This window comes from Petaurus breviceps, unplaced genomic scaffold, assembly GCF_028583685.1.
Source record: "Petaurus breviceps papuanus isolate PSGF00001 unplaced genomic scaffold, PetGlider_PUasm1.0 63, whole genome shotgun sequence".
NCBI classification, from domain to species: Eukaryota; Metazoa; Chordata; class Mammalia; order Diprotodontia; family Petauridae; genus Petaurus; species Petaurus breviceps.
This window is the reverse complement of record NW_027186418.1, coordinates 1,254,898-1,282,124: the sequence shown is the minus strand read 5'-3', so window position 1 is coordinate 1,282,124 and position 27,227 is coordinate 1,254,898. Positions and strand designations below refer to the sequence as shown.

The following is a 27,227-nucleotide window of genomic DNA, read 5'->3' as shown; positions in this document are numbered from 1 at the left end:
CTCCAATTCTTCTCTAGCTATACACAGTTGGCCAAGTTTCTTAAGCTTTCTGAGTTTCAGTTTCCTCTTCCATACAATGGGGGTAAGGATGCTTCCTCCTCCTACAACCCAGGGTTGTAGTGAGTCCGGCACTTTAAAGCCCTCGATAAACCAGTTCTCTAAACAGACTAAAAGGATCTCTGAGCACTTTCCATTTCTGACGGGGCAGTGACACCCCGCCCCGGAGCCAGTGGGCTCAGGTACGCCCCATTCCTGCTCAGCATCTCCCCCTCCGTGCCCCGCACCGGCCAGGCAGCCGCCCACCAGCACAAAGCCGGTCCTTTGTCTGCAAACCCGGGAGCTGGCCGCCCCCCTCCCTCCACTCCAGCCGCGCCCGCCACGTCCACCTCTCGCCTCCTCCAGCCGTGAGTCGTCCAGCCAATCAGGCCTCCGCGCTCAGGGCCCGGTCTGGGGTGTTGTCCGCACCTCGCGGGCTGATTGGCTGTGACTTCCCCTCCCCGCCGGGCCTGGAGAGCAGGACCGGAGAAAGCTCGGCGCCCGGGGTCGCTTTCTCCCTGTTGAGAAGCGGAACCCGGCGCGAGCTGAGGCGGGCGCACCGGGGGCTGCGCAGGGTAGGGCGCGCGGGGCAGGGCCGGGGCCCCCTGGGAAGGCGGGCTGCGCTCGCTGCTGTTGCTGCCGAGGGAGCGCCCGGCCCCGCCGAGCCGCAAGGAAGGAGCGAGCCGGGGCTCCATCTGGGGCTGGGGGGGAGGGCGGCTCGGGGCTTAGGCGGCGCATCTCCTGACCCCGGCCTTAAGCTAGCCGAGCACGCGGAGCCGGTCGGGTGGGGCGGGTGGGAGGCGGCCCGGGGAGCGACCCGGAGGAGGAGAAGAAGGCCCAGCACCCGGCACTGGAGAGAGGCCGGCGATGGCGCTCGACTTCTTGGCAGGATGCGTTGGGGGTGAGTGGGGGAGCTGGGGCCGGCGTGCGCAGCAGCGTACAACCTGGCGCAGGGGGTGGGTGGGGTGGGTGTGTGCATTCCCTGGGACGCGAGGAGGCCTCCACGTGCACCCCACTCCTCGGGGCTTGCTGGGATTGGGGTGAAGCTGGAAGCGTGCTTGGTCTTCTCCGGGCCCGGGGCGGGACTCGGGCCTTGGCGCCGGCGGGAGCCGGGGAGCTTGCTGCGAACAATGGGCTGCGCTGGGAGGCGGCTCTGCTGCCGCGGCCGTAGCCGCGCCTCGCCCCCTCCCCCACTGCATTCCGAGCATCCTCAGCTTGGGGTCAGGCTAGCCGGAGGCCGGGAATGTCCCATCTCCCCTCACCTTCCACCCCCGCCTCTAGTCTAACTTGGTCCCTACCTGGGGTGGAGCGGGGCTCTTCTTTGCTGGGGGGGAGGGAGGTGTGCATAGGGGAGGGTGGTCACCCCTGGTAGCTCGGTCCTTCATCCTTTTGTTGCCCAGAAGCATTTGGGTAGCACCTTTGCGCTCTTTTATCCCCCAGGCTTAAATAAGCAAGTCTCACTTTCCCATTTCACACCCCCTCCCCCCAATTTCCTTAAAACCCCATTTCCCCACTGCGAGTTTCCCAGTGCGTGATTTTACTTGGGAAGGGCGGTAAGTGAGGTCAAGCTCCCTCTCTCTCCAGGGCCCCTTAGAATCAGTGTAGCTTAATTTAAATTCTCCTCTCCATGTTTCATTTTTCTTCCAGTGAAATGAGGGTACTGGATTAGAAAATTCAAAGGCTTTTTAATGTGAGAAGACCACACACAAGGTTGAATTTTAACTTAAATTACAATTAGATTCTCAGCCACCTATTAGGTGCCCGCCAAATATTTAACTTATGGATGCCTTTGTGAGAATTTCTTTCTTTACAATTCACCCTATTCCTTCCCCCCCTCTTAACTTTGTAGCTAGACTTAGGAATTTGCTTGAGGACCAACAAATAACTTCTTGAAAAATGGAGTCAACCCTTGTTCCTATACCATCAATAACTCTTTCCCCCTAAGTTTTCTGAAACAGTATGGTGCCATAGTCATAGCAGCCTCTCTTGTCAACCCACTGAGCTTTCCTGGGACAGTGTTAGTCAGAGGACCCAGTGAAATCCAAACTTCCAAGAGTGGCACGTTCAGAAAGGTTTTAGCCTGGGGGGAGAGAGGGAAGAGGCTGGGGTTTCTGACTGCAAATCACATGAATAAATAACTTCCTGTCTTCAGGTTTCTTAACTCTGAGTGAGGTCTCTGGCTAGAGTTCCAGAACATTCTACAAACATGACTAGGACCCCCACCCCCCAAAAAAGAAGCCCCCTTTCCCCTCCTGGACATAAATTGCAGAAACAACTGTCAGGCTCTAAGTTAAAATTAAGAAATGTCCATTTTCCCTATCTTCAGAACTTAGATGATACAACTTCAAACATTTGCAGCCAGGGTGAGGGGGAGGAGGGAGGGAGATGGCAAGGAAAAGGAAGTCAAATAAAATGGCCAGTATCATAGGATTTAGAATTGAAAAGCATCTTAGAGATGACTTTTTTAACCTAGAACATGAAGGGGGTTATGTAAGGTCAAACCAGTCCTCTCCTCACCAACCTCTTTTCAGCCCTGATGGTTTGAAGTTAGCATTATGCCTTATTTAAAGAAAGCAAATTATATTTGCAACTAGAACAGGGAAGGATTGGCAAAGGAAGCCAGGATTTAGAGTCTTTCCTGGAGAGCCACGTGACACCTCGCCGGCCAGGCTGGTATTTGCTCCAAGCTTTGGACAGTGACTTTATTATATCTTTCAGAATTCGTTTTTCTTTTTCCGGTCACCTCCTTGGCAAGCCACAGACCAAGCATTGATTTAGCAGTGAGTTTGCCTTCAAGGAGAGAGAGTGGGGAGTTGTCTCCTTCCACTTTGTGGCATTTGGTCTGTTGTTGTTCAGCCTGGTGTTTGGCCCTTGCCCTACACTGGCAGCGTACATCCCTTTTCATCAGCTCAGCCACAAGGCTTGTTCTTTACCGGAAATACTCCACCCCTGGATCCCTAGAGTGCCACATATCAGATGGTCCAGACCTTTAGCAGTTTCTCAGGATTCAAGAAGGCTTTGAATTGATAAGACACTGGGGGGTCACAGACCATGGCAGTTGTCTGTTCCACTGGCCAAGAGAAGACAGCTAGTGGTGGAGATGGGGGCAGTGGGAAAGTAGCCAAGAGGGTAAACTGTTTTTATGATGTCTCCTCTCTAAGCCTCATTATTTCTTCTATAATACTAATTTCATAGAACCAGATGTACTTAGTAAAAAAAAAAAGATCTTGGAAAGAACTAGTAGTTAACTTTTAAACTATTGAAGGAAGTAGAGAGTATGGCATAATGAATAGAGAACTAGACTCAAGAGTAGGAAAGACCTGGATTCAGATGCTACTTTATTTGGCTTTGTCATCATGATGGGCAAGTTTCTTCCCTGAGTCTGTTTCCTCATCTTTAAAGTGAAAATAGTATTGCTGTTCAGGGCAGCTAGGTGGCCAAGTGAATAGAGCACCAGCCCTGGAGTCAGGAAGACCTGAGTTCAAATACGGCCTCAGACAAAACACAAAAACTATCTGTGTGACCTTGGGCAAGTCACTTAACCCCAGTTGCCCTCCAAAAAGCAAATACATACATGCATATAGATATATTACTGTTTAATAGGATTGCACATGTATAACCTATATCAGATTGCTTGCCATTTTGGGAAGGGGAGAGGAGAGGGAGGGAGAAGAAAAGTTTAAACTCAAAATCCTATAAAAGTGAATGTTGAAAACTACCTTTACATATAATTGCAAAAAATAAAATACTATGGGGGGGGAGAAAAGAATATTACCTGTGGTGCCCATCCAGGGTTGTGAAGTCTATAATAAGAGAGTGGATATAAACTGGTTTTCATATGGTATAGTACTATGCGAGGTATCTCCACCAAGTCTTACTGCTGTTATAAGCAGAAAGCTGCAGTAGGACTTTTGGGACACCCTGTATTGATCCATATCAGCTCTTAGAAATCTGTTTTCAGTTTTCAGTTGCATAGCTAATTGATGGCCAGGGCAGGGCTAGAATCCACACTCTGAAATTCTCTATACAGCCCCTGGGAAGGTTTGGAAAGTTGAAGGAGATTTGGACACCAGGGACCAGTTCCTGATGTACTACCAAGTTTTGCTTTGTGTTCCTTGGACAAATCACCTTCCTTCTTTGGCCTTCAGTTTTCTCATCTGTCCAGTTGGGAGGCTGTGGATTTTTAATCTCCTACATTACCAGGGCTGCTGGTAAGATCAGAAGTACTAATGTGCTTTGGAAACATAAAATGCTGTACCCCTATAGAAAGCAATAACATTAAAGTAAATTCTAGTAAAGAAAATTTCAAAAATTTATAACAAAAACTGCCTTTTGCAGACTACAGATACAGGCAAATCTGCTTGTTTATTTCTAAATGAGGCAATACAGTATACTAGGAAGAGCCCTGGTCTAGAAGTTAGGACACTTGGCTTCTTGTTGGGCCATTGACCCTAACTGAGTCTGTGTGGACAAAGGACATAGCTTTTTTGGACCTTAGATGCCCCATCTGTCAAATAATGGTAGCTGACGGTTTGTACTTTAATGATTAAAATTGCGTTCCTGAAAACTCAGCGCTGTGTGTAGTTAGTGCAGATGCTATGCCCATTTAACAGAAGAGGCAACTTAAAAGCTCTCAGTGGTTTAGGGATTTGCTTAAATTCATACAGCTCATAAGAGTCTTTGCTGAACTGGAACCCAGATAGATGTCTTGTCCAAGTCTCCTGCCCCAGGCTTTTTCTGTGTGCTAAACTGGATTAAAATTCTAACAAACAGGTTATCAGTCTTCTAAAAGATCCCTCCCAGCTGTAATTTATGGCCTGTAATTCTAAGATCCACTCCCAACTTTGATATGCTGTTTCTTTAACCCCATTGCTCACAGCCCAACTGAGAGATGTCAGGCACTGGTTTGGTGTTTTCAAGAAAGTTCAGTAATAAACTGCAGTGGATTGATGCTGGGTCTGGGCTCAGAAATACTCATCTTCCTGAGTTCAAATCCAGCCTCAGACACTTACTAGCTGTGTGACCCTGGGCAAATCACTTGGCCCCAGTTATCTCAGTTCCTCGTCTGTAAAATGAGTCAGAGAAGGAAATGGCAAACCACTCCAGTGTCTTTGGCAAGAAAACCCCAAGTGGGGTTACAATGACTAGTACACAACTGAACAGCGAAAAGTAGGAAGTTTCTCCTTCTGCATAACACACTATCTGGGGCAGTGATGTGTTTCCTGGCACAGATGATTCAAAGGGAGGAGCAGGGAGTTGGTCCAAGCCAAACTGTAAGCCCTAAGGGTCCTAGCCAGCCAATGAACTTCCGTGGGCTGAGTCAGGCTGCCAGGAGGACATATAGAGAGGATATGAGTCAGAATCTTCACTCTGCTTCTTAACTAACCTATGGGAGTTTGAGCAAGTTTTCTCATCTGTTAAATTAGGGAACTGGATTAAATGGCCATCAGCTCTAAATCTAGGATTCTGGGAGGTCACCATGATGAACATTATCCACTTTTCCCTCAAAACCCATGCACATCTACTGTCTTAAAAAAATCTTGTGGGGAAGGCAGAACAGCGTTTCTAGTTTTTAAAACAGTCCAGCAGAACCAAAAGGGTAAATGTTGGAGGGGTGGTAGGGGAACAGGCACGCTAATGTCGGTGGGTCTGTGCATTCAGGAAAGCAGGTTGGATTTATTCACAAAAAGTGACGCAATAGGTGGTCCTATAGCTCAGCTCTTCCACTGCTGGGCCTGTGAGCCACTCCCTGCCCTACCCCAGAGCTGGAGAAGGGCCTTAGACTATGGTGCAACTATTTACAGAGATACCCATCAGTAGATGACAGTAGCTGAATAATTTGTGGTATACTAATAGAATGGAATAGTATTATGGGAAATCTTGAAGTAGATGGTTCCAAAGAGATGTGGGAAGATTATATATATATATAAACTGATGCAGAGTTAAGTGAGAAGAATCAGAACAACTTGTACTATGACATTAATATTGTAAAAACAATGTTGCAGACTTTTGTAAACTGATGAAGAATGAAATGAGCAGAATCACAAGAGCCATTTAAATAGTGGCCACAACAGTATAAAGATAAACAGCCTTGAAAGCTGTGGTTGTGTTCTGTGGCCATCTATAGTCAGGGGACTAATACTTTTCCACCTCCTGGCAGAAAGGTGATAGATTTAGAGTGCAGAATGAAACACACTCGTATATGTGTGTGTGTGTGTGTGTGTGTGTGTATACATATATACATATATATAATACATATACACAAACACATCTACTTTGAATACAGCTAGTGAAAGAATTTGTTTTGCTAGGCTATGCATATTTGTTACAAGGAATTTTTTTTCTTTTTCCTATTGAGTATGGGTAGAGTAAGGAGAGAAAATAGATTTCTGTTATTTTTTGGAATGATGCATTCATTTTTAGACTATATAAGTCTATATAAATCATTATATTGTTTGATAAAATTGTTTTGTTACAAGAGTGAAGGTGATCTGTAAATGTGTATAACATAAAAACAAAGTATATCAATAAAACTTTTAAAAAATAAAATAAAAAATGGAACTCTAGACTTAGAATTAGGCAACCTAGCTTCAAGACTTACTAGCTTAATATCTATACTATGTACCTGTTTCACCCTATACAAAACACCTTGTAAATGATAGCTCTTGTTATTATTCCCATTGGATGGATGGTGAAACTGAGGTTTGGAGAATTTAAAGAGACCTTCCTAAGTTCACCCAGAACCCACTTTCTAATTGTTATCTTGAGGTGAGAGATGACGTTGCTTTTCAGAGAAGACCATCGACTGTCAGCCTCACGTACACTGGTTCTTCCATTGGTTTACGGGAGTAGGTTTTTTTCTGTTTCCTCAACTGTTCTGTCGTCCCCATGACAAGGACTGGGGGACACGTCCTTATGTCCCCTACTTGGGTATCAGTGATCCCTTCTCACAAATGCTCATGTAGTACCTCAAATGATTCTTCTGATAAGCCTATTAAGTGACTAGAAATCATCCCTATTTTACAGATGTGAAAACTGAGGCTTAGGAAGCTACCGTGATTTGCCCAAGAAGATACCACAGAATTGATTGATGGATTGTTTTGTCCCCTGCATCCCCTCTCCCCATACAGTGTAGACTCTGAACTGTCCCATTCCTCTCTCTACATTCCCCCATTACATAAGAATATTCTCTACCCCTGCCCCCCTTCACATATACACAGTAATCCTTCCTGCTTACACCAAGAATCAGCATATAGAGAATTCACTGAGGGAGTAGAATGGAGAAGTTAAGGCCAAGACGTTTCCTCAGCCTATACCATAATCTGGCACCGAAACTATGACACATCTATGTATCCCTTCATACAAGGCTGGGCACCATAATAGGCACTGATCCCCAGGAGGCGGTGGGCATCTTGATAAAGACAGACTACCTTCTAGTTAGTAAGATCTGGGTTCAACGTTGGGCTGATGACAGATTAGCTGTGTGACCCTGGGCCACCATCTAAGATTGAATTGTAGAGTAGGTGCCTCTTTGAATCCCTGTGACCTAGAAAATTTTTTTCCTTTTTTAAAAAAGTCTTCTGGGAACAGCTAGATGGCACAGTGAATAGAGCACTGGCCATGGAGTCAGGAGGACCTGAGTTAAAATCTGGCCTCAGAAGTTTATTAGCTGTGTGACCCTGGGCAAGTCACTGAACCCAAATTGCCTCCCCCCAAAATAAATAAAGGCTTTTGAGAGGTGTACAGTCTAGTTAGCAGATGGGAATTCTAGCCCCAACTCTGAAAGCAGTGGTGTGACTCTGGGCTAACTCCCTGAGCTTCCATTTCCTTTTCTGCAAAATGGGACAAACACTTGTACTACAGAGCTCTAGGAGGGGAGTGTTGCAAGAGTGTTGGACTTGGAATGAGAAACTAGGTTCAAACCTGGGTCCAGTCATTGGGACTCAATTTCCTCATCTACAAAATTATAGGGTTGGAACAGATGACCTCAGAGGTCCTTTCAGTGCTCAGGTTACTATTCAGTTGCTGAAGGCATTCATGGAAAGAAGGGTGGTTTTAGAGTCAGGAAGGAAGCTTGAGTTGGAGTCCAACTCTAACAACTTAGTTGTGTGACATGAATGAATGAATAAATAAGCATTTAAGACTATGTGCCAAGCAAAAAAGACAGTGTCTTGCTCCCAGTGAGTTTACATTCTGATGAAGAAGATAATATATGTAGGGGAGAGTTATAGAGGGAGGGGTGTTCAGGGAAATCTCCAGTGGAATCATAGAGTGTTTGTTATATCCTTTCTGAGGAAGGTAATATTGATTTGATTACTGTTCCTAGAGATAGAGGGAATGGGGAGAGGTCTTACATTAGATGAAGTGAGTGAAAACAGCTGGAGAAAAAGGAGTGTAGGCATCTTGGTTTATTGGAAATGGTAATGGGGCAGCTAGGTGGTTCAGTGAATAGAGCACTGGTCCTTGGAGTTAGGATCTGAGTTCAAATCCAGCCTCAGACACTTGACACACTTATTAGCTGTGTGATCTTGGGCAAGTCACTTAACCCCAATTGCCCTGCCCCCTCCCCCCCCAAAAAAAAAGAAATGGCGAAGACTCGCCAATCTGAAGCCCAGGTCCTAAGGACAGTAGGTTGAAATGCCAGGTTGGAGATTATGGGCAAGTCATTTAACTCCTAAACTTCAGTTTCTTCATCTATAAAACAGGGATAATTACAACTGGCAGTATTAAGATGCCTTACAGAATTATTGTGATGATCAAATGAGATAAGGAAAGTAAAAAGCCTTGCACGTTTTAAAGTTCTGTATAAATGTGAGTTAATGATGCCCAGCACTGTGCTCCATTATCTATGCTGATGGAGGGATTTGGAGATGGGACTAGTCTCTTCCCTCAAGGAGTTACTTCCATACATGAGAAAGTCTTTGATTTTGTTGGTTTGGGCACTCCCACTGATGCAGATAAAATCAGAGAATCACAGAATTTTGGAAGGGGAAGAGACCCTGGCCACAATCTAGTCCAACCTATGCACTCAAAGAATCCTCTATGATAAAAAAAAAGACCCTGACTCGCCATCACCTAGCCTCTGCCTGAAGACCACCAAGGATCAGGAAACCCACCTCTCACTGCAGCTCACTCCACTTGTAGACAGTTAAAATTGTTAATGACATCAAGCCTAAACTTAACTCTGCCTCATCCACCCACCACTCCAAGATCTTTGGGGCCAAAAAGAACAAGTAATAGTTGGCACAGTGGGTGGACACTTAACAAGGTGTGTGACCCTGGGCAAGTCACTTAAACCCTGATTGCCTCAACAAGCAAGTAATGTAACAAGTAAAATTATAATAACACCACCAATAATCATAAGTAGAATTTATATAGCATTGTCAGGTTTTCAAAGAGCATTTCAAATATTATCCTTACAACCACCCTGGGAGGTACATTCTATTATCCTAGTTTTACAGATGAAGAAACTGAGGAAAAGGGGCGGCTAGGTGGCACAGTGAATAGAGTACCAGCCCTGGAGTCAGGAGGACCTGAATTCAAATTCGGCCTCAGACACTTAATACTAACTAGCCATGTGACCTTGGGCAAGTCACTTAACCCCAATTGCCCTGCTTCCCCCCTCCAAAAAAAAAATTGAGGAAAGAAGGAAATAAGTGGTTGATAAATGCCTGCTTTGTGCTGAAGATTCTCTCATTTCATCCCCACAACAACCTTGGGAGTTAGGTGCCATTTTTATCCCCATTTTACAGTTGAGGAAACTGAGGCAGACACATGAGGCTGGATTTGGACTTGGGCCTTCATGACTCCAGGTTCAGCACCCTAACTCTTGCTGCCTCAGTTTTTGTCATTGTTGGCGCCCCTTTCTTCAGCTTAGGCACCAGGGACACCTGGTGTATTTATGCCTGCTCTTCCTTTGACCCAGAATAAGGCTGCTTCCCAGAAGAAACCAACCTGTCCATGTCCCATGACTTTAACCACTGCTCCACCCACCAGAAGTTGTCTCATTCTTTCTTCACTAGACAATCCTTCAGATAACTGACTTCAAAACGCTTAATAAGGAAGCAATGCAAGATGCTGAGCCATTAACCCTGGTAGGATGATGACCATCCCCACTTTCCTATCCGGCAGCTAGGTGGCAGAGTAGAGCTGGATTTGGAGTGGCCACTGAGTTCAAAGGTGCATAAAGTTACTGAGCTACTCTATCCAAGCCTCAGATTTCACATCTGTAAAATGGGAATAATAAAAATAGCACCTACTTCCCAGGGTTGTGAAAATAAAAAAAAAATAAATAACATGTAATGTGTCGAGTGCTTTGTAAACCTTGAAGCACCGTCCATTATTCCCACTCTAAGTCTCCTGTGGGAAGATTAGGGAGAAATAACTTTCCCTCTTAACTTTTTTATTACTGAAATTTTTTGTGTGTATGTTTTTTATATTCCTGTCACTTCCCATTGACCCCCCCCACCTAGAAATAAAGTTAAACAAAACAAAGTGGAGATTTTCCCACATTCCAATCTTACTCGAACTCCTCTTAATTCTGTGCTTTCCCTCTGTTTATTATTTCCCATTTATCCATGCCTTGTATATATTTGTTTGTATGTTGTATCCCCAGCACAATGCCTGGCATAGTAGGTGCTTAATAAATGTTGATTGATAGTTAAAGGCATGGAGAAGGAAATGTCAAACCTCCCCAGTATCTTTGCCACTTAAACCCCAGATGGGGTAATGGAGAGTCTGTTATGACTGAAAAGGGCTGAGCAGGAGCAAAAGTTAGAGGCAAAGCAGTGTTATTAGTTGGGTGCTATAAGCAATAAGAGGTGGTAATAAGAATAAAGGGCCATAGGTTGATATGATTAGAGGATTTAGAGCTTTAAGGGCCCTTGGAGAACCTTGGGGCTCCAGCTTCATCATTTACAGATGAGGGACAAAGAAAGGCTCCTGGGACTTTCCATCTCTGGATTCCAAGCATTCCCTGTCCCTGTCCCTGCCATATTCCCCACCCTCCTTATCTCTGCCTCCAGGCTTCCCTGGCCTCCTTTAAGTCCAACTAAACTCATCTTCCATGAGAAACCTCTTAATTCTAGTGCCTTCTCTCTGTTGATTATTTTGAATCTATCCTGTATCTAAATACATCTATAGAAACAGATTTGTGGCGGGCAGCCAGGTGGCACAGGATAGATCATGGGCCCTGGGTCAGGAAGACTCCTTTTCCTGAGTTCAGATCTGGCCACAGAAGAGTTGAGTGACCCCGGTCGAGGCAGGTAACCCTGTGTGCCTCAGTTTCCTCATCTGTAAAATGAGCTGGAGAAGGAAATGGCAAAAGCTGATATTTGCATAATACCTACTATGTACCAGGCATTGTGCTAAGTCCTTCACAAATATCTCATTTTCCCTTCAGAACAACAAGGCAAACAGGTGAAATGACTTGTCCAGGGTCACAGATGAGGTGATATTCCTGACCCCTGGCCCTACTGGCCGAGTCACAAGTTAAATTACTTGTTATTTGTCCTTCCTTCTCCTGCTGGCCACTGTCTCCCACTCCCCAACTCCTGCACTGTTTTTGTAGGGCCTGCTATAATAACAAAAACAGGCCTAGGGCAGGATTTAGCCCCCAGGCAAGCAGGCAGGCTGGAGCTTGCCGGCTCTGTACCTGGTGGAGTGCCAGATCTGTTACAGTTCTGACATTCTGCGCTTTGCTATTCCATAATAAGCACCTTCCAGCTGAAAGATTTCATGTCTGGAGCTATCCAGGTAGAAAGCTAAAGCCTATTGATGCTTACATGCCCCCAACCCCCCATTGTCACCTCTCCCCACACAAACCAGCCTTCCTTCCTCCTGACTTCCCTGTTTCTATTGAAGGCCCCACTCAATAGTTTTCAGCCCCTCTCACTCACCCCACATCCAGTCAGCTGACAAATCCTGTCATTTCTACCTTTGTAATTGTCTAGTGAGGCAGCTAGGTGGCACCGTTGAGAGTGCTGGGCCTGGAGTTGGGAAGACCTGAGCCCACATTTGGCCTCAGATACTTGCTAGCTGTGTGACCCTGGGCCAGTCACTTAACATCCCGGAGTTAAGCGCCTTAATCCCACAGAGAAGGAAATGGCAAACCACTCCAGTGTCTTTGCCAAGAAAACCCCATGGATATTATTGGCATGTTATGTATGGTCCATGGGGTCATGGAGAATCAGACATGACTGAACTACCACAAAAACACCTCTACTGTATATACCCCCATCTTTCCACTGATACTGCCCTCACCCCGGACCCTCGGTTTCTTGCACCTAAGCCTGACTTCAAATCCAGCCTCTGATGCTTACTAGCTGTGTGACCCTGATCAAGTCATCTCAAATCAGAATATTTGTAAAATGCTTTACAAATCTTAAGGACATATAAATGCTAATTATTGTTATTATCATTATTATTATACCTGAAGTACTATAATAGCCTCTGTGTGATCTTGGAAGAGTCATTTAATGTTAAATAATGTGTAAAGTGCTTTACAAACCTTGAAGTCTATATGAATGCTAATTGTTACTGTTACTATAATACCTGGTGGACTGTTGTAATAGCCTCCTCTACCTCTGTCCAGTCTCTTCCCACTTTAATGGATTTTCCATTCAGCTGATCAAAGTGATTTTTCCTAAAGTGCATGTCACTCCCCTATTCAACAAACTCTCTTTGTCTTCCCTGTCACCTCCAGGATCCAATATAAAATCCTCTGTTAGGCTTTTATAGCTTTTCATAACTTGGCCCCCTTCCTTTCTTTCCCAGCTTCTTTCTTATACCTTATTCTCTCCCATTCCGAGTACTCTACAATCCAGTGACTCGGGCCTTCCAGCTGTTCTTGCTACATGATGATCCACCCATTTTTTTCTAAGATTGGCCCCCAAGCTTCAGGTCCCAACTAAACTTTTTTTTTCCAAATATTCCAAGTACATCCTTAAGCCCCTTAATGCTAGCCAAAGTCTTCCCTCTATGATTGTCTCCAGCTTATTATATGTTTATCTTGTAGGTATGGTTATTGTGTCCCTCATTAGAATGAATCTCTTGAGCAGCATTTTTGCCTTTCTTTATATTTCTAATGGTTAACACAGTGTTTGGCAAATGTTTGTTGACCGGCCTGACCATTCAAGGATATCTGTGGTCATAGATAATTGAGTTGTACAGACATCATTAAGAGCCTGAGGAAGACATGGTGGGAGTGTATTGGGCTTTGAAGGGTGATAAGAATCAAAGGGATGAGGTAGAGAAGGCATTGCAGGGAGGGAGAGGGAGAGTGTATGTATGCCACGGCTATCTAGGTACCTAAGCTTCAATACAATATGCTGCTGATATCTGTTGTTGATGGTGGCAGGGGCAAATATTTGATCATCAGCAATCTTGCATCACTTTCTACATGAGGCCTCTTTTTTTTGGGGGGGGGGGGAAAGGCAAGGCAGTTGGACTTAAGTGACTTCCCAAGGTAACACAGCTTGTGAGTGTCAAGTGTCTGAGCCTGGATTTGAACTCAGGCCCTCCTGACTCCAGGGCTGGTGCTCTATTCACTGCACCACCTAGTTACCCCCAGTGAGGCCTCTTTTTATAGCATAGTGCCTGGCACATAGAAGGCCCTTAAGAAATTCTTATTGATTTATTGATAAATCATGGGTAGAAGGCTCATAGTCTAATAGATAGGATGAATAAGACTGGACTTAAATCTCACTCATGTAAAACTAACTCTGAAGACCTTAAGCTTAATTGTTATTGTCAATTAGCTGTATCCTGCTCCTTGTGACACCATCTGGGGTTTTCTTGGCAAAGATACTAGAGTGATTTGCCATTTCTTTCTATAGTTCATTTTACAGATGAAGAAACTGAGGCCAACAGTGTTAAGTGAACTTGCCCAGGGTCACACAGCTAGTAAGTGAAGTCAGATTTGAACTCAGGAAGATGTCATCTTGACTCTAGGCCCCATAACTCTTTCTACTTCACCACCTAACTGACCTAAGCTTAATTACCTTTCAGCTTGTATGGGCCTCAGTTTTCCCATTTGCCAAGTGGTAGTGATATACTCTGGTCTTCCTCATTGAGCTGTTGTTGTAAGGGTTGAATGTTATCACCATAATTTGCAAAGTAGCTCCATGCAATGTAAGGGACTATAAAAGTGACCTTGCTTATTATGTGTGAAATTATATGCTTAAGTCAGTAGCCATGGGGAGGAAGGCGAGGAGGTTCCTTCCTAAGAATTTCACCACTCTGAACAGACCTTTATGTCTGGTATAATACACTGGCACTTTGTTTTTCTTCCATAGAAAGGAGTTTGATCATTATGATTTTTATGGATTCCTTATCTCTTTTGACACTTCAAAATTGTATTCAAGACCTGGGTTTTACATTCAGATAAGATGAGTCTTTCCCCTCAAAGCCACTCCTTGGGAGTTGGGCCTTCACCTTTGTGAAATGCAGGTGTAGCCCTGAACACATGCTTTGAATATCCCCTGCACTAGCAAATCTTTGTCCTCTGATGATGGAGATGGATTTGATTTTTAGAAATAGCCAGGAGTTGTATCATAGCCACTCACTCTGTCCATTCAACTGGACTACCCTTTTTGTTCCCCAAATGTGCATTTTACTCTTCTACCTTATACAGTGACCTCATAGTTGCTCTCCAGAGACGACCTTCTAAAGAGGCCCCCTTAACCAGTAAACGTGTATTGAGTGCTTAACATTGAAATAAATTTTTGGAGGAGATGCCCTGTTTATGTTCTTGCCCTCTTGGAACTTACAGTCTAGGAATAAGACTAACACAAACATAGATAAAGTATACGTGGGGTATATAAACCAAGTGTCATTTGAAGCAGGAAGGGAAGTGGAGAAGGTCTGGATGGATCATTAGAAAAGGCTTCTTGAGGGAGAAGGCCACAAACATTTCTATAGCACCTGCTGTGTGCTGGGCAGGCACTATGCCCATATGATTCCCATTTTACAGTTGAGGAAACTGGGGCAGACAGAAATTCAGTGACTTGCTCAGGGTCACACAGTTGTAAATGTCTGAGTCTTGATTTGAATTTTGTGATTCCAGGACCAGCCCTCTGTCCACTAGACAATGTAGCTTCCTCTAAGCTTCCTCTTGAGGGGAGAAGTATTGAGTTCAATTTTAAAGGATAAGTAGGAATTCAACTGGCAGAGGCCCCTGGTAGGGAGGGAACACTTCCTAGGCATAGGCAAAAACTTGTTGAAGGGACACATACATGTGTGGAGTGTGTTCCTGGTCAGAGAAGTCTGGGTCAAAGTAAAAGACTTTGAATGGGGCCTCGGGCCATAAACCTCCTCATAATACAGGTGGAGAAACTGAGGCCCAGAGAGGTAAGGTAACTTGCTCAGGGTCACATAGGTAAGCTTCAGAGATGGAATTTTTTATCTAGCTCTGTGACCTTGAGCAGGTCATTTAACTTTCCCTCAGTTTCCTCATCTATAAAATGAGCTGAAGAAGGAAATGGCAAACATCTCCAGTATCTATGCCAAGAAAAGCCAGAGGACTGAAACAGCTCAACCTCTGATTTCAGAGCCTGTGTTCGTTCTACTGCTTCTATTGATGAGAGAGAGGTGGGGGAAGTAAAATGGATAAGGACTGATAATTGATTAGGGCAGCCTTTGACCCATTATTCCAGTCTCACATTCAGTTTCTTCATCATCTTTCCCTTTAGGGCAGCTAAGTGGCATAGTGGATAGAAATGTGGGGCCTGGAGTCACCAAGATTCCTCTTCCTGAGTGCAAATCTGTCCTCAGACACTAGCTGTATGACCCTGGGCAAGTCATTTAACTGTTTCCTTATTTGTAAAATGAGCTGGAGAAGGAAATGATAAACTACTCTAGTTTTTTTGCCAGTAACCCTCCCTTTCTTCACCCCCCCCCCCAATAAGTCTGACACAACTGAACTCGACCCTCTTCTGTGTTTACCAAAGATTCTTTCCTCTCTCTCTCCCCCTCCCCCTTGTCTTAAAAAAAGGCTTTCCTGCCAGTCTCAGTCTCCTTGGGAATTTGAAATGTGGGATGACCTGGGGAGTCACCTGTCTGTCCACTTGACGGTGCCATTTTTCTTATAATCCTCATAGGTGCTGCAGGTGTGCTGGTGGGACATCCCTTTGACACCGTCAAGGTGAGGTTTTTTTCCACAGGTTTAATTATAAAATGAATTTGCATAAAAGGCAGCCCCAATGAAAATGGGAACTGGGGAAGATTTGTAACCAACATCTTAGGGGAAATTTTCCAACTTTTTTCATTTTTACCTGAAGTGTATGAAAGTCCTTTCTGGGTGTCTTCGGAGAGGTGTCAGGTGTATACCTGGAGAAACCATTTTGTAGAGACTTTTTTTAAATCTAAAACTGCTTACAGGGTGAGTCATTTATAAATTCTCGTTTGAAATAGGCTTGAGATTATGGACACTGAAGAACTTGAGTGAATGTTGCTGTGAAAATCTCTGACATGTGCTTTTGGGAACAACTGACTTAGTTAACACACCTCTCCAAGGCCACTAGAGAAAGCCATTCTTTGATGCACTTTTTAGGAAAATGAAAACTGTAAATAGAATTTCAACCAAGTTTTATTTGTTGTTGGGGAGAAGGGGAAGCTAACTACTTAAATGGGTTACCCTCTGAAACCCCCATATCTGACCAGCCTGGGATCAAAGAGAAACTTTGGGGGAAACCTCAGGGAAAACAATCCAAACCTTTAAAAGGTAAATCCATATCTCTTATTACCAACTATATTACTCCCTCCCTCCCTTTCCTAGCCACTACCCACTTCTGGGAAGCCAGGTTACATAGGGGAAGGAAGAAAATATATCTAATAAATCCAGTTACAAGCTAAAACTAAGAATTCCTTACTTCCTTTCTGCCAAACTAATAAGAAACTAAAGCATAGGCCTTTTTTTGTTTGGCTTAAAAAGGTGTATTTCCTAATTTTGGTCCTAGGCCTACCTTGTATTAGGCAATCATGATTTCTAAAACTTTTTTGCAAGTCAGATCATATATTAAATGTTTGGAGGTGAGGTGTCTCCTAGAAGAACCCTAAGGGAAGTCTTAACAAAACCAAGAGGCAGCTCCAAATTCATTCTGTTGCATAAATTCAGATTCTTTTAGAAAGGCATACCTGCATAGCCTGGAACCAAGATCCTGAATTAGCATTTGCTTTGACTCCCTGATTGCTGCTTTTAGAAAACAGGAAATGGCCCTCTGACCTTGCCCTCTCCTGTGGAGTAGGAGAAAAGAGAATTTCTACTTTTCTGCTGTGTTTAGAGGTTTCCCATTTTATAGAAGAGGAAACTGAGGCGCAGTGTTAGAGCAAGGTTTTGAACTTGGAAGCTCAATAGCATTTTATGTTTCCTGAATGTGATATTTTGTTGTTCACATGAGTTTTATAGTCTCAGGGTTTTTGTTTTTAAAGAAAATTACAGCTATTACTTGATAACCTGAGATACTTGCAGGAAGAGGAGACAAAATATTTACTCTGGTCTCCCGAAGCATTCTCCCATTGTTTAGCTTCCATTCAGACCAGACCAGGCTACTTGTTACTTACTCTGAGTGGGGTATTGAGGCTTTCAGGATGGAAGGGAATAGATTTCTTCAAAAAAGTCCTTCAAAACGAATTTTCCCCCCAAATCCGGGCAATTTTCCTTTTCTTCCAAGTTTCTGTAAATTGAGAAACAACTGGTAGTATTAGAAAGTATAGTATAGAAAGGTCCAGCCCTTAAGATTTTTTTTCCTTTTTTTTTATTAATTCTTTAATTTATTAATTTGTTTGTTTCCTTTTAATTTACAGGATTCAATTCCACAATTCCTTGAATTTCAGCCCTTAAGATTTACTAGCTAAGTGACCTTACTCAAATCACTTAGCTTTTCTCATCTAGAAAACAGATGCTTGCAAAATATAAAATGCTGTTTAAAAAATTAGTGTCTTAGAAAACCTTCTTCACTAAATCAGGATGCTAGTGAGGCTGCCCTCTTTTTTTCTGGATGGTTTCCTTCCAGTGTAGTTTACCACCAACGTAGTTCTTAAGGCTTACAAAGTGATTTTCTCCCCAAGGGGACCCTCTAGAGTAGGTGAAGAAGCTGAGCTGGATCTTGGCCAGCCTAGTAAGCAGCAGAGCTTTGAACCCAGGTGTTCAGAGACCAGTCAATATATACCTCCCTTTTTATTGTACCTCTTTATTGTAGGCTGTCTTGGTTCCCTACGATGGTCATTAAACATAGCATTATCTCCATTGTTGGCATTTAGAGGTCACGTTATTCAACCTCTTAGTTTTACATATAAGGGAATTAAATGATTGGAACATTAGGATTAGAGCTAGAATTTGAACCCAGGTTCCAGTATCCAAATTCGGTGTTCTTTCAATTTCTGGCCCTTCTAGCCTAGGGCCTAGGTAGGCTTAATGAAAATTTTTTTCTTCCTCCACCCACCTGATTGCTAATCTGTAAACAAATACTTGAAATCCCTTTGGTGAAGTGAATAGTTTGGCTTTTGTCATTCCCATAGCACCTCCCCCCAGGTGGTCAGGGTCTGGCCCCCAGAGGGTGGGGCCGCTGGTTTTCCAATTCTAGAATTCGAGATTGGATCCGGGGTCCTCCCTGCCACTACTTCCCCCTTCCTCCCTTCCTCCCCTACCCCTGCGTGTTTGATGTGATGTTGAAAATTTGTTCTGTTGCTTTTTAACTGCCTTTACTTTCTGAGCCCAGGGCTGTCTTCATTATAACAGCAAAAGTGTTACTTTGTTGTAGATGAGAGATAAGCCTCATCCCTGGAGAGTTACCTAGTAAGTACAGACCAGAAGAACCTTCTGTTTCTCTCAGTCTGAATTTCTCCCAGAATGTATGATTAGTGCCAAGAATGGACATTACATCCCCCCCTCCCGAGTCCTTCCTCCCAGGTCCCCCAAGCCCTGGCTGGTAATCTGGGGGTGGAGGGTTGTGGGTAGGGAGAGTATCCCGGCCTGGCTAGAACCTTTGCTGACCAGCCCAGTTTTCCATGTCCCCTTACCCCCTAAAAAAAAAGAATCCTGGGGGAATTGGCAGCACTATCATCACTCCCAATATAATTAGACCTGACTTCCGTGCACCCTTTATTCAGAGCGTTTAAACTGTATTTCCTTCGATGCTTGAGAATTGAACCCTATTTCTCCCTCTACCCCAGAGATGGGAGATGGGATGGCCATGATTAGGATTCATCAGGATCTGGAAGGAGAGGGGGATTATTTGGATTGGAGGGAGTGTTGGGGATGGGGATGAATGAACCTCAAGGCTGCTTTTTGGGGAAACGGTAGTTTGTTTCAGAGATTTGAGGTTTTCTGCCCGATTTTAAAGCAAACCTAAGTTAGCAGATACTCTACAGTAGGCTGTCATGAAGTCCTGGATTGAGAGTGATCAGGGCTTGGGGAACCTCCTCCCCATAGGATTTCTAAGCCATGTCTCTAGGAAGGAACAGCATGTTCTCATTCACAGGAGTTTTAATTAAAATAACTTTATGAATGTTAGTGGAAAAAAATCCCATTATGTTTCAAAACCAACACATAAATAAAACCTGACTTTTATTTTTTTTAATTTGAGCCACACAGTGACCCTTTCTCAAGATGCATTTGAACAACTCCTTTTCCTAGAACCTAATTTTTGTTACTGTTTGGTATGAACTATGTGGGCGTTTCCTCTGGACACTGTCCGCACACACAGTCACACTTTTTTTCATGGAGTTATTAACCTTATAGAGGTGCTGGGGGTCCAATGACCAAATGACACCCCCCCCCCGTCATTTGAGATTAAATAAACATTAAAAAAGATTCATCCTCAACTCCTGCACCTCCACACACTCACATACCAGTACCATGTAATATCTTCCCTAAAAAGTAGGGTTATGAGAGTCCCCCTTTTGAGGTTCCAGTTTTTCCGGGTGGATATTAGCTCTGAAGGTCAGGTGAAGGGACCCATTGTATCTTCTAGTCCCTTCACAGAAAATAAGATAGATGGTCTTCCCTTACTTCTTTCCATACCAAGTGCTAATAAGTCAGGAAAACACCTTGCCAAAAGTTAAATAACTAACAACCCAGTAAGGATGATTCACTCATTTTACAAAGGAGGAAACTGAGACTGAGAAGCACAAGGATTTAATCTTAGGTCGACCTCAGTCTCCAAATCCATTACTCTGGCTTTGGGTACTGGAGGAAGGGTGAAGGGCAGGGTGTTCCCGACCTCAGTCACATACAAATTGGGTAAATGTTTCTCCTTATCTCTGCAACTTTAGAAACCATGCATATCCAGAGTAGAGATAAGCCTGGGGGCCATAAGGCATGTTTTGTCTGTTGGGGAACCTCCTCTTCCCAGCTGCTGATAGCTGAAGTCTAAAGCCAGCTACTTGGAGAGAGCCCTGTGGAATCTGGTCTGGTCCTAACACTACTCTCCTTAAAAATAATACTTTTTTTAACTGGAGTGGGAGTCTGATATCTATATTTGGGGCTCCTGGCAAAACCAGACTGTTGAGCATAGAAGAAAGATAAATTGTGCTGTATTTACTCTTCCTAAGCTCTACTCCTCTCTTTAAAAAAAGAGATACAGCATTTTGATCCTTATAATGAGGACAGTTAAATAAACTGAGAGCAGGTATTGTTATATATCTAAGCCTCTCTGCTGATATAATGGTAGCCAAGGGATATTAGTAGCTCACTCTTACCATGGGAGCCATTAACTGGGACCTAAAGATTATCAACTCAGTAGAGAGTAAGAGGACCTGATTTTGGAGTCCTCAAGAGGCAACCACACACTCCCACTCCAGGGCCCAGTCAGTCACAGATGTAAAGGGAGGGCTATGCTTTCACCAAGAGCGCTTTTCTTTTAACTCCCTCCCCATTCAAGGCCCATGAAATGTTTTGTGCACCATCCCTCTATTCCCCCACCAACCCTCTTTACCTTAATTATAAAATAACCTGCCTAGTGCATCTCACCACTTCCTGTTCTCTGATGGCCACATGTGGGCCTCCCTAGTGCTGTAGATGTTAAGTACAGAGCACAAGTAAACTGTGTGGGTTCCCTGGGTTTGTCAAACCTTTTCACTGTGGATTTTTGTTCTAGGTACGCCTCCAGGTTCAGAGTGTAGAGAAACCTCTCTACCGAGGGACTTTTCACTGCTTTCAGTCCATTATCAAGCAAGAAAGTGTAAGTAATAGTAATTCACATTTCTTCAGTGCTTTGTGGTTCACTGGGCACCTTTTTTTACAGCAGCTCTCAGAAGTCAGATAATCTAAGAATTGTTATCTCTGATTTAGAGGCAGAATCACTGGACTGTGGTCCCATTTACTAGCTGTGTGACTGGGCAAGTCATTTAATCCTGTTGGCCTCAGTTTCCTCATCTGTAAAATGAGCTGGGGAAGGAAATGGCAAACTACTCCAATATCTTTGCTTAGAAAGCCCCAAATGGCTGGGGCGGCCAGGTAGCACAGCGAGTAAGAGTACCAGCTCCAGTGTTGAGAAGACCTGGATCAAATCCGGGCTCAGATACTCAGCACCACACCCAGAAATAACTGGCCGTGTAACCTTGAGCAAGTTACTTAACCGCGATTGCTTTAAAAAAAAAAAAAAAAAAGAAAGCCCCAAATGGGATCACAAAGAGTCAGACACAACTGAAAAAAAAATCAACAACAATAGACTTGAATCCTGATTTAGTGGGATGCTCATTTTAACATACCTCTCTATCAGTAAGGTAGAAGGCTTGGGTCATGGGAGGTTTTTGTTATTGTTTTTAAAGCACATACTATTCACAAGCTCTGTGTGCTACGAACTAATCATAAAGAGCTTACATTTTAATGGGAGATAGGAGATATACACAGATAAGGTAATTTGAAGAGACAAATTGTACCAAGTGGTAGCTGAGGTAGAAACAGATAAGGAAAGTATACATGGGAGAAGACAGAGCTCATCATGATCTCATTTGATCCTCACACCTACCCTGAGAAGTACAGGACTATTATTATCCCCAGTTTATAGATGAGAAAACAGAACAAACAGGTAAAGTGACTTGCCCAAGGTCACACAGCTGGTAAGTATCTGAGTAAATATACAAAAGCCCTGTACACTTATCTTTATGTCCCTTTGTTGCTATAGTTCTGCACACAGCAAAATGGATGCATGAATCCAGGTGCCAAGACAAGATTTGTATTTCTATAAAGCAGGTAACAAAGAGCCTGGGTGGTTTAGGTATAGCCAGTAATGGTCACTGCCCTCAGAGAGCTTGCAGTCTAGTGAGGACGTGCCCTGTAATTTGTAGGACACAAATAAGTTACCAGCACAGACCCCTTGACTTTTTCCAAAGCAGTGCTTAATGGCATAACCTTTCCAGATTACCTGTGTATGCCTCTGAAGTGACCTCTGAGCATGTCTGGCCGTGGCATGTATCGCATCTTCTTGTTTAGTCCTTTTGTTTGACTCTTTCGTGACCCTATTTGAGTCTCTCTTGGCAAAAATACTGAGCTTGCCATTTCCTTCTGCAGCTCATTTTACAGAAACTGAAGCAAACAGGGTTAAATAACTTGCCCAGGGTCACAGAGCTAGTAAGTGTCTTGAGGCCAGATTTTAACTCTGGGTCTTCCTGACTCTAGACCTAGGGCTCTGTCCATGGTGCCACCTAACACATTGAAAAGGAAAACTCTTCCAACCCGGTAGGATAAAGAAACTCCACTACCACACCCTCAGCAAAGGGTCTTCCACCCCTTTGCTCAGAAGACCTCTAGTGAAGACAAAATCCCTCCTTGGCAGCCAGCTCATTTCATCATAAAATAACTAAAATATTAATAAATAAAAAATAATTATAAAAATAATTAAGATTTTTTTCTTAAATACAACTTGAATCTGCTTCTCTGTAACTTCAATCACTTGTGGCTTTTAGTAAAATGTTTATTAAGCGCCTACTAAGTGCCAGGCAGCTAGGTGGCGCCATAGAGTCAGGAAGACATCTTCCTGAGTTCAGATCTGGCCTCCAACACTTACTAGCTTTGTGATTCTGGGCAAGTCACTTAATCTTGTTTGCTTCAGTTTCCTCATCTGTAAAATAAGCTGGAGAAGAAAATGGCAAACCAATCCAGTATATTTGCTGAGAAAACCCCAGACAGGGTCACAAAGAGTTGGACTTGACCAAAAAATGACACAGCAACAGAGTGCCAGGCACAAAAGACAGTCCCTCCTTCAAGAAGCTTAAGATCTAATTAGGGAGACAAACTGCTAACAAATATATATATAAAGCAAGCTATGCACAGGATAAATAGATTAACAGAAAATAGAAGCTGGAATTAAGGATTTTAGTTGGGACTTAAAGGAAGCCAACTTCCATGTAATCCTACTTCCTAGGGTCTCTAGCTCTTAATCTGGAGGTCTTAACACTATACCACCCTGTCTCCCAAACTTTGGAAATGCAACTCCTCTTTAAGGCCTCTAAACGATACTGTGATTTGATGTGATCTGTGTCCTGAGTTGTTAGAGGGGTACTGTAGGCATATAGAGATGGGGAGCTTGTTTTGACTTTTGTATACCAATGTGTTAATGGTTACAGAGTACATGAGACTTAGAGTCAGACAGAAAACCTGAATTCTAAGCCCTGCATTTTTACTAACTCACCAAGTAACTGTTTTCCTTCAGTCTCAGTTTCCTCATTTGTAAAAATGAAGAGATTGAACTCAATATTTAAGTCCGTTGTCATTGACACTTCTGTGAATCTTTGATTCATATATTGATAAATGCTTTCTCCAGCATGTTTTAACGTTTTAATCTTAGCTAATCCTTGCAATTATCCTTGATTTTTTGTTCTTAGTATTTTTTCACTATTTCCATTTTATGGATGAGAAAACTGAGGACCAGAAAGAGAAGGCTGCTTGTCCAAGGCCATGGAAGTCAGTGAGGTGGTGGTGGAGCCTGACATCAACCCCAGTCCACTGACTTTTAGCCTAAGGCTTAAAATGTTCTTTTTTGTTCAGGGTTTGTTTTGGGGGTTTTTTCCCCACCATATGATGACTTCCTCCATTCATGAGGCAGTTTTTATCACTGCCACCACCATTCCCCATCATTGATTTTTTTTTTCTCTTCTGTTTTGTTTATAGGTATTTGGCCTGTATAAAGGTATTGGGTCACCCATGATGGGCCTGACCTTCATCAATGCCCTTGTGTTTGGGGTCCAAGGCAACACAATTCGGGCCCTGGGGAAGGACACACCCATGAACCAGTTCTTGGCTGGGTCTGCTGCAGGCGCCATCCAGTGTGTAATCTGCTGCCCCATGGAACTGGCCAAGACTCGGATGCAGCTTCAGGGCACAGGCGAGTACAAACTGAAGACAAGGACCTACAAAAACTCCCTGGACTGCCTGGCAAAGATCTACCAGCAGGAGGGCCTTCGAGGCATTAACAAGGGCATGGTGTCCACTCTGATCCGGGAGACGCCCAGCTTTGGCTTTTACTTCCTCACCTATGACTGCCTTACCCGCTCCCTGGGCTGCGAGCCTGAGGACAGCTTTGTGGTACCCAAGCTGCTCTTGGCAGGTGGCATGTCTGGGATTGTGTCCTGGCTCTCCACCTACCCCGTGGATGTGATTAAGTCCCGTCTACAGGCGGACGGTGTGCGCGGTGTCCAGCAGTACAGTGGCATCCTCGACTGTGTGCGCAAGAGTTATCAGGTGGAAGGCTGGAGGGTGTTCACCAGGGGTCTCACATCCACCCTGCTGCGGGCCTTCCCGGTCAATGCAGCCACCTTTGCCACTGTCACCATCTTCCTTATGTACATGCGGTCAGAGGAAGTGATGACAGAGTGTGAGGCAGCCCTCCCTCAGCCTTCCAGCTTGTAAAGATTTGCCCCCAGCCCCAGGATGTCTCCTGTTCACTTTTGACATGTCCCTCTCCCTCCCAGAGCTGGACTTTGCCCTGTCATATTTTTGTAAATGCCTGTCCTTGTAGAAAATTGTAAACAAACTCCACTAAGCTTTTTCACCTGTCTTGGCCTGGGTACCATCTTGTCCTCTGGGGAGCCTGGGTATCATCCCTCCCTTCCTTCTTTCTGTTGTTTTCTTGGGAATAGAAGCAACCTCTTCTAAAGCACCTCAGATGCCAGCCTTCTGATCCAAGGGCACACTGGAGTGAATTCTTTTTCTCTTGATGCCAGCATTCTGACAGATTCTTTCCTGGAGTTTTAATCAACTAATTTCTTCAAGACGGTCACATCTATACCACTTTTGAAGAGATTGGAGGCCATTTGTCCTTGGGCCTGGTCACATTTTACTTTTATATATTGGGCCCATTTGATTTTTGCTAGGCTTAGATTTAGAGACCATCATCATGTGATCAGAGCAAAGGCTCCAGTCAGGTCTGGGTTTGATTGTCACCTCTGTTCTTGTGTGATTTTGAGCAAATCACTTCTTCCATGGAATTCAGTTTTAATCATAAAATGAAGGGTATTGCAATTGGTGATCCCCTGTGGTGTTTCCCAATCTAAATTTTAGGGCTCATAGTCAAGGCATGTTGTTGGCTCCCTGCTCCTCTTATCCCAGAGGATAAGTATTGGCTCTCTAGGCCAAGAAACACTTCCCCTTAATCATGGTTCTGGGTCATCAGGCAATTTCATTCAGGAGCAGGGCTGTAGCCAGGTGCACAAGCAGAGAGGCCTGAGCATCACTGTCCAGCAAGATGGCATCTCTTCCACCTTTCCTCAGTAACAGAAAGTCTACTTGTGGTAATGAAGTCGACTAACATTTTTATCTTGTTAAACTTGGGACAGAAAGAACTAGTGGAGTCAAATGAGAATTGCATACCTCCCACCCCCTGCATTTCAGGCCATAGCCCTCAGTGATATAGGTAGATGTGGTTTTGGCATATTGAGAAGTGTACAGTATCAAATGTGGACTCTGGGGAATCTTTGTATTTATTGTTGTCAGAATGGCGTTCTCATTTTTGAAGATCTAGTAAGCCTTGTTAATGCAACTACTTTGATAGCAGGGGATGTGCTGCAGATCATAGAAAAGGGGGCCATTCACCATATTGTTTCCCAGGAAACAAGGAAGTAACTCTCCCTTGGTGACAGGTGCAAGGGTGTGGGACAGGTTTAGGGAGTTCAGGGGATGGGTGGGTCCCCTTTACATTGTATTTTAAGGAAACATAACTTATGCTGGAGACATTTTCTGAATCCAAATATTTGGCAGAAGGCAGAGAAGGATATTGTGGCCACTGAGCTTCACTCTGAATGTGCAATGTGTCACCTGAGTTTATGTATGCAAGTCAAATGATATCTTTGTAAGATATTCTGTAATTACTGTACAGACTCAATAAAAATTTTTTTTTTAAATCAAGACTTACAAAAAATTTATTGATGCCCTTTTTTTATATCAATCAATTCTGGGTATGCATACCATTGATCCACCCCCCAACTCTCTATTGAACCCTCTTATAACAAAATAGTGAACAAAAAGAGTGATACTGAGACTTTATCTGATGAGGCTTTAAAACATCCTGCCCCTGTATAGCCCCTGACTCTGTCTTTAAGGAAAGGAGTTGTGTTTTGTTATTTATTTGGGACCAACTGGCTTTTCAGTTTCAGTCTTTACTTTCTATAATACAGAAGGGAGGTGGTATCCAATAGTCATTCAGCAAACAGTTAAAATGTTAACTTGTGCAGAGAGCTACTGTTGGATTCAGGGGACCATTCAAAAATGAGAAAGACATGGTTCTTGTATCACCTTCATTTCTAAATATATTCCTACTGCTCTTATGCCCAGATTAGGAAGTTATTTTTTTCTTAGGAATTATTTTTTCTAAAGGAGTAAGGAAGCTGTTTAGCAAGCTAATAACATGAGCTAGATCTGACTACATAGGATATAGAATATCTTACCCCTATACCTTTCAAGAAAAAGAATGGGGAGGGGTGGCTGGGTGGCACAGTGAATAGAGCACTGGCCCTGGAGTCAGGAGGACCTGAGTTCAAATCTGGCCTCAAGACACTTAACACTAGCCATGTGACCTTGGGCAAGTCACTTAACACCAATTGCCCTGTGTTCCCCCCTCCAAAAAGCAAAAAAAAAAAAGGATGGGAAGAGGGGGGAGGAACATTTCTCTCATCTGAGCAGTTTGGTTAAAATTAGCATTCAGTTTTGTCTTCAAATAACCTTTCTTTGAGCATTTTCTATTTGGCAAAGTCCCCTG

The 27,227-nt window shown here is 43.8% G+C and overlaps 1 protein-coding gene across 2 annotated transcripts; it reads left to right on the top strand.

The window, feature by feature from the left end:
• Window positions 1-593: 593 nt before the first annotated feature.
• Window positions 594-26,373, top strand: LOC138173640 (mitochondrial basic amino acids transporter-like). Of its 2 annotated transcripts, none has more exons than XM_069103691.1 (4): window positions 594-611; window positions 16,134-16,177; window positions 21,132-21,215; window positions 24,146-26,373. In XM_069103691.1, exon 4 carries the CDS (start codon window positions 24,179-24,181, stop codon window positions 24,881-24,883), a length of 705 nt encoding a protein of 234 aa, XP_068959792.1. In that variant the 5' UTR covers window positions 594-611; window positions 16,134-16,177; window positions 21,132-21,215; window positions 24,146-24,178; the 3' UTR covers window positions 24,884-26,373. The 2 variants fall into 2 exon arrangements, with proteins under 2 accessions (XP_068959792.1, XP_068959791.1); XM_069103690.1 differs by lacking the exon at window positions 594-611 and adding an exon at window positions 700-937.
• Window positions 26,374-27,227: the final 854 nt, after the last annotated feature.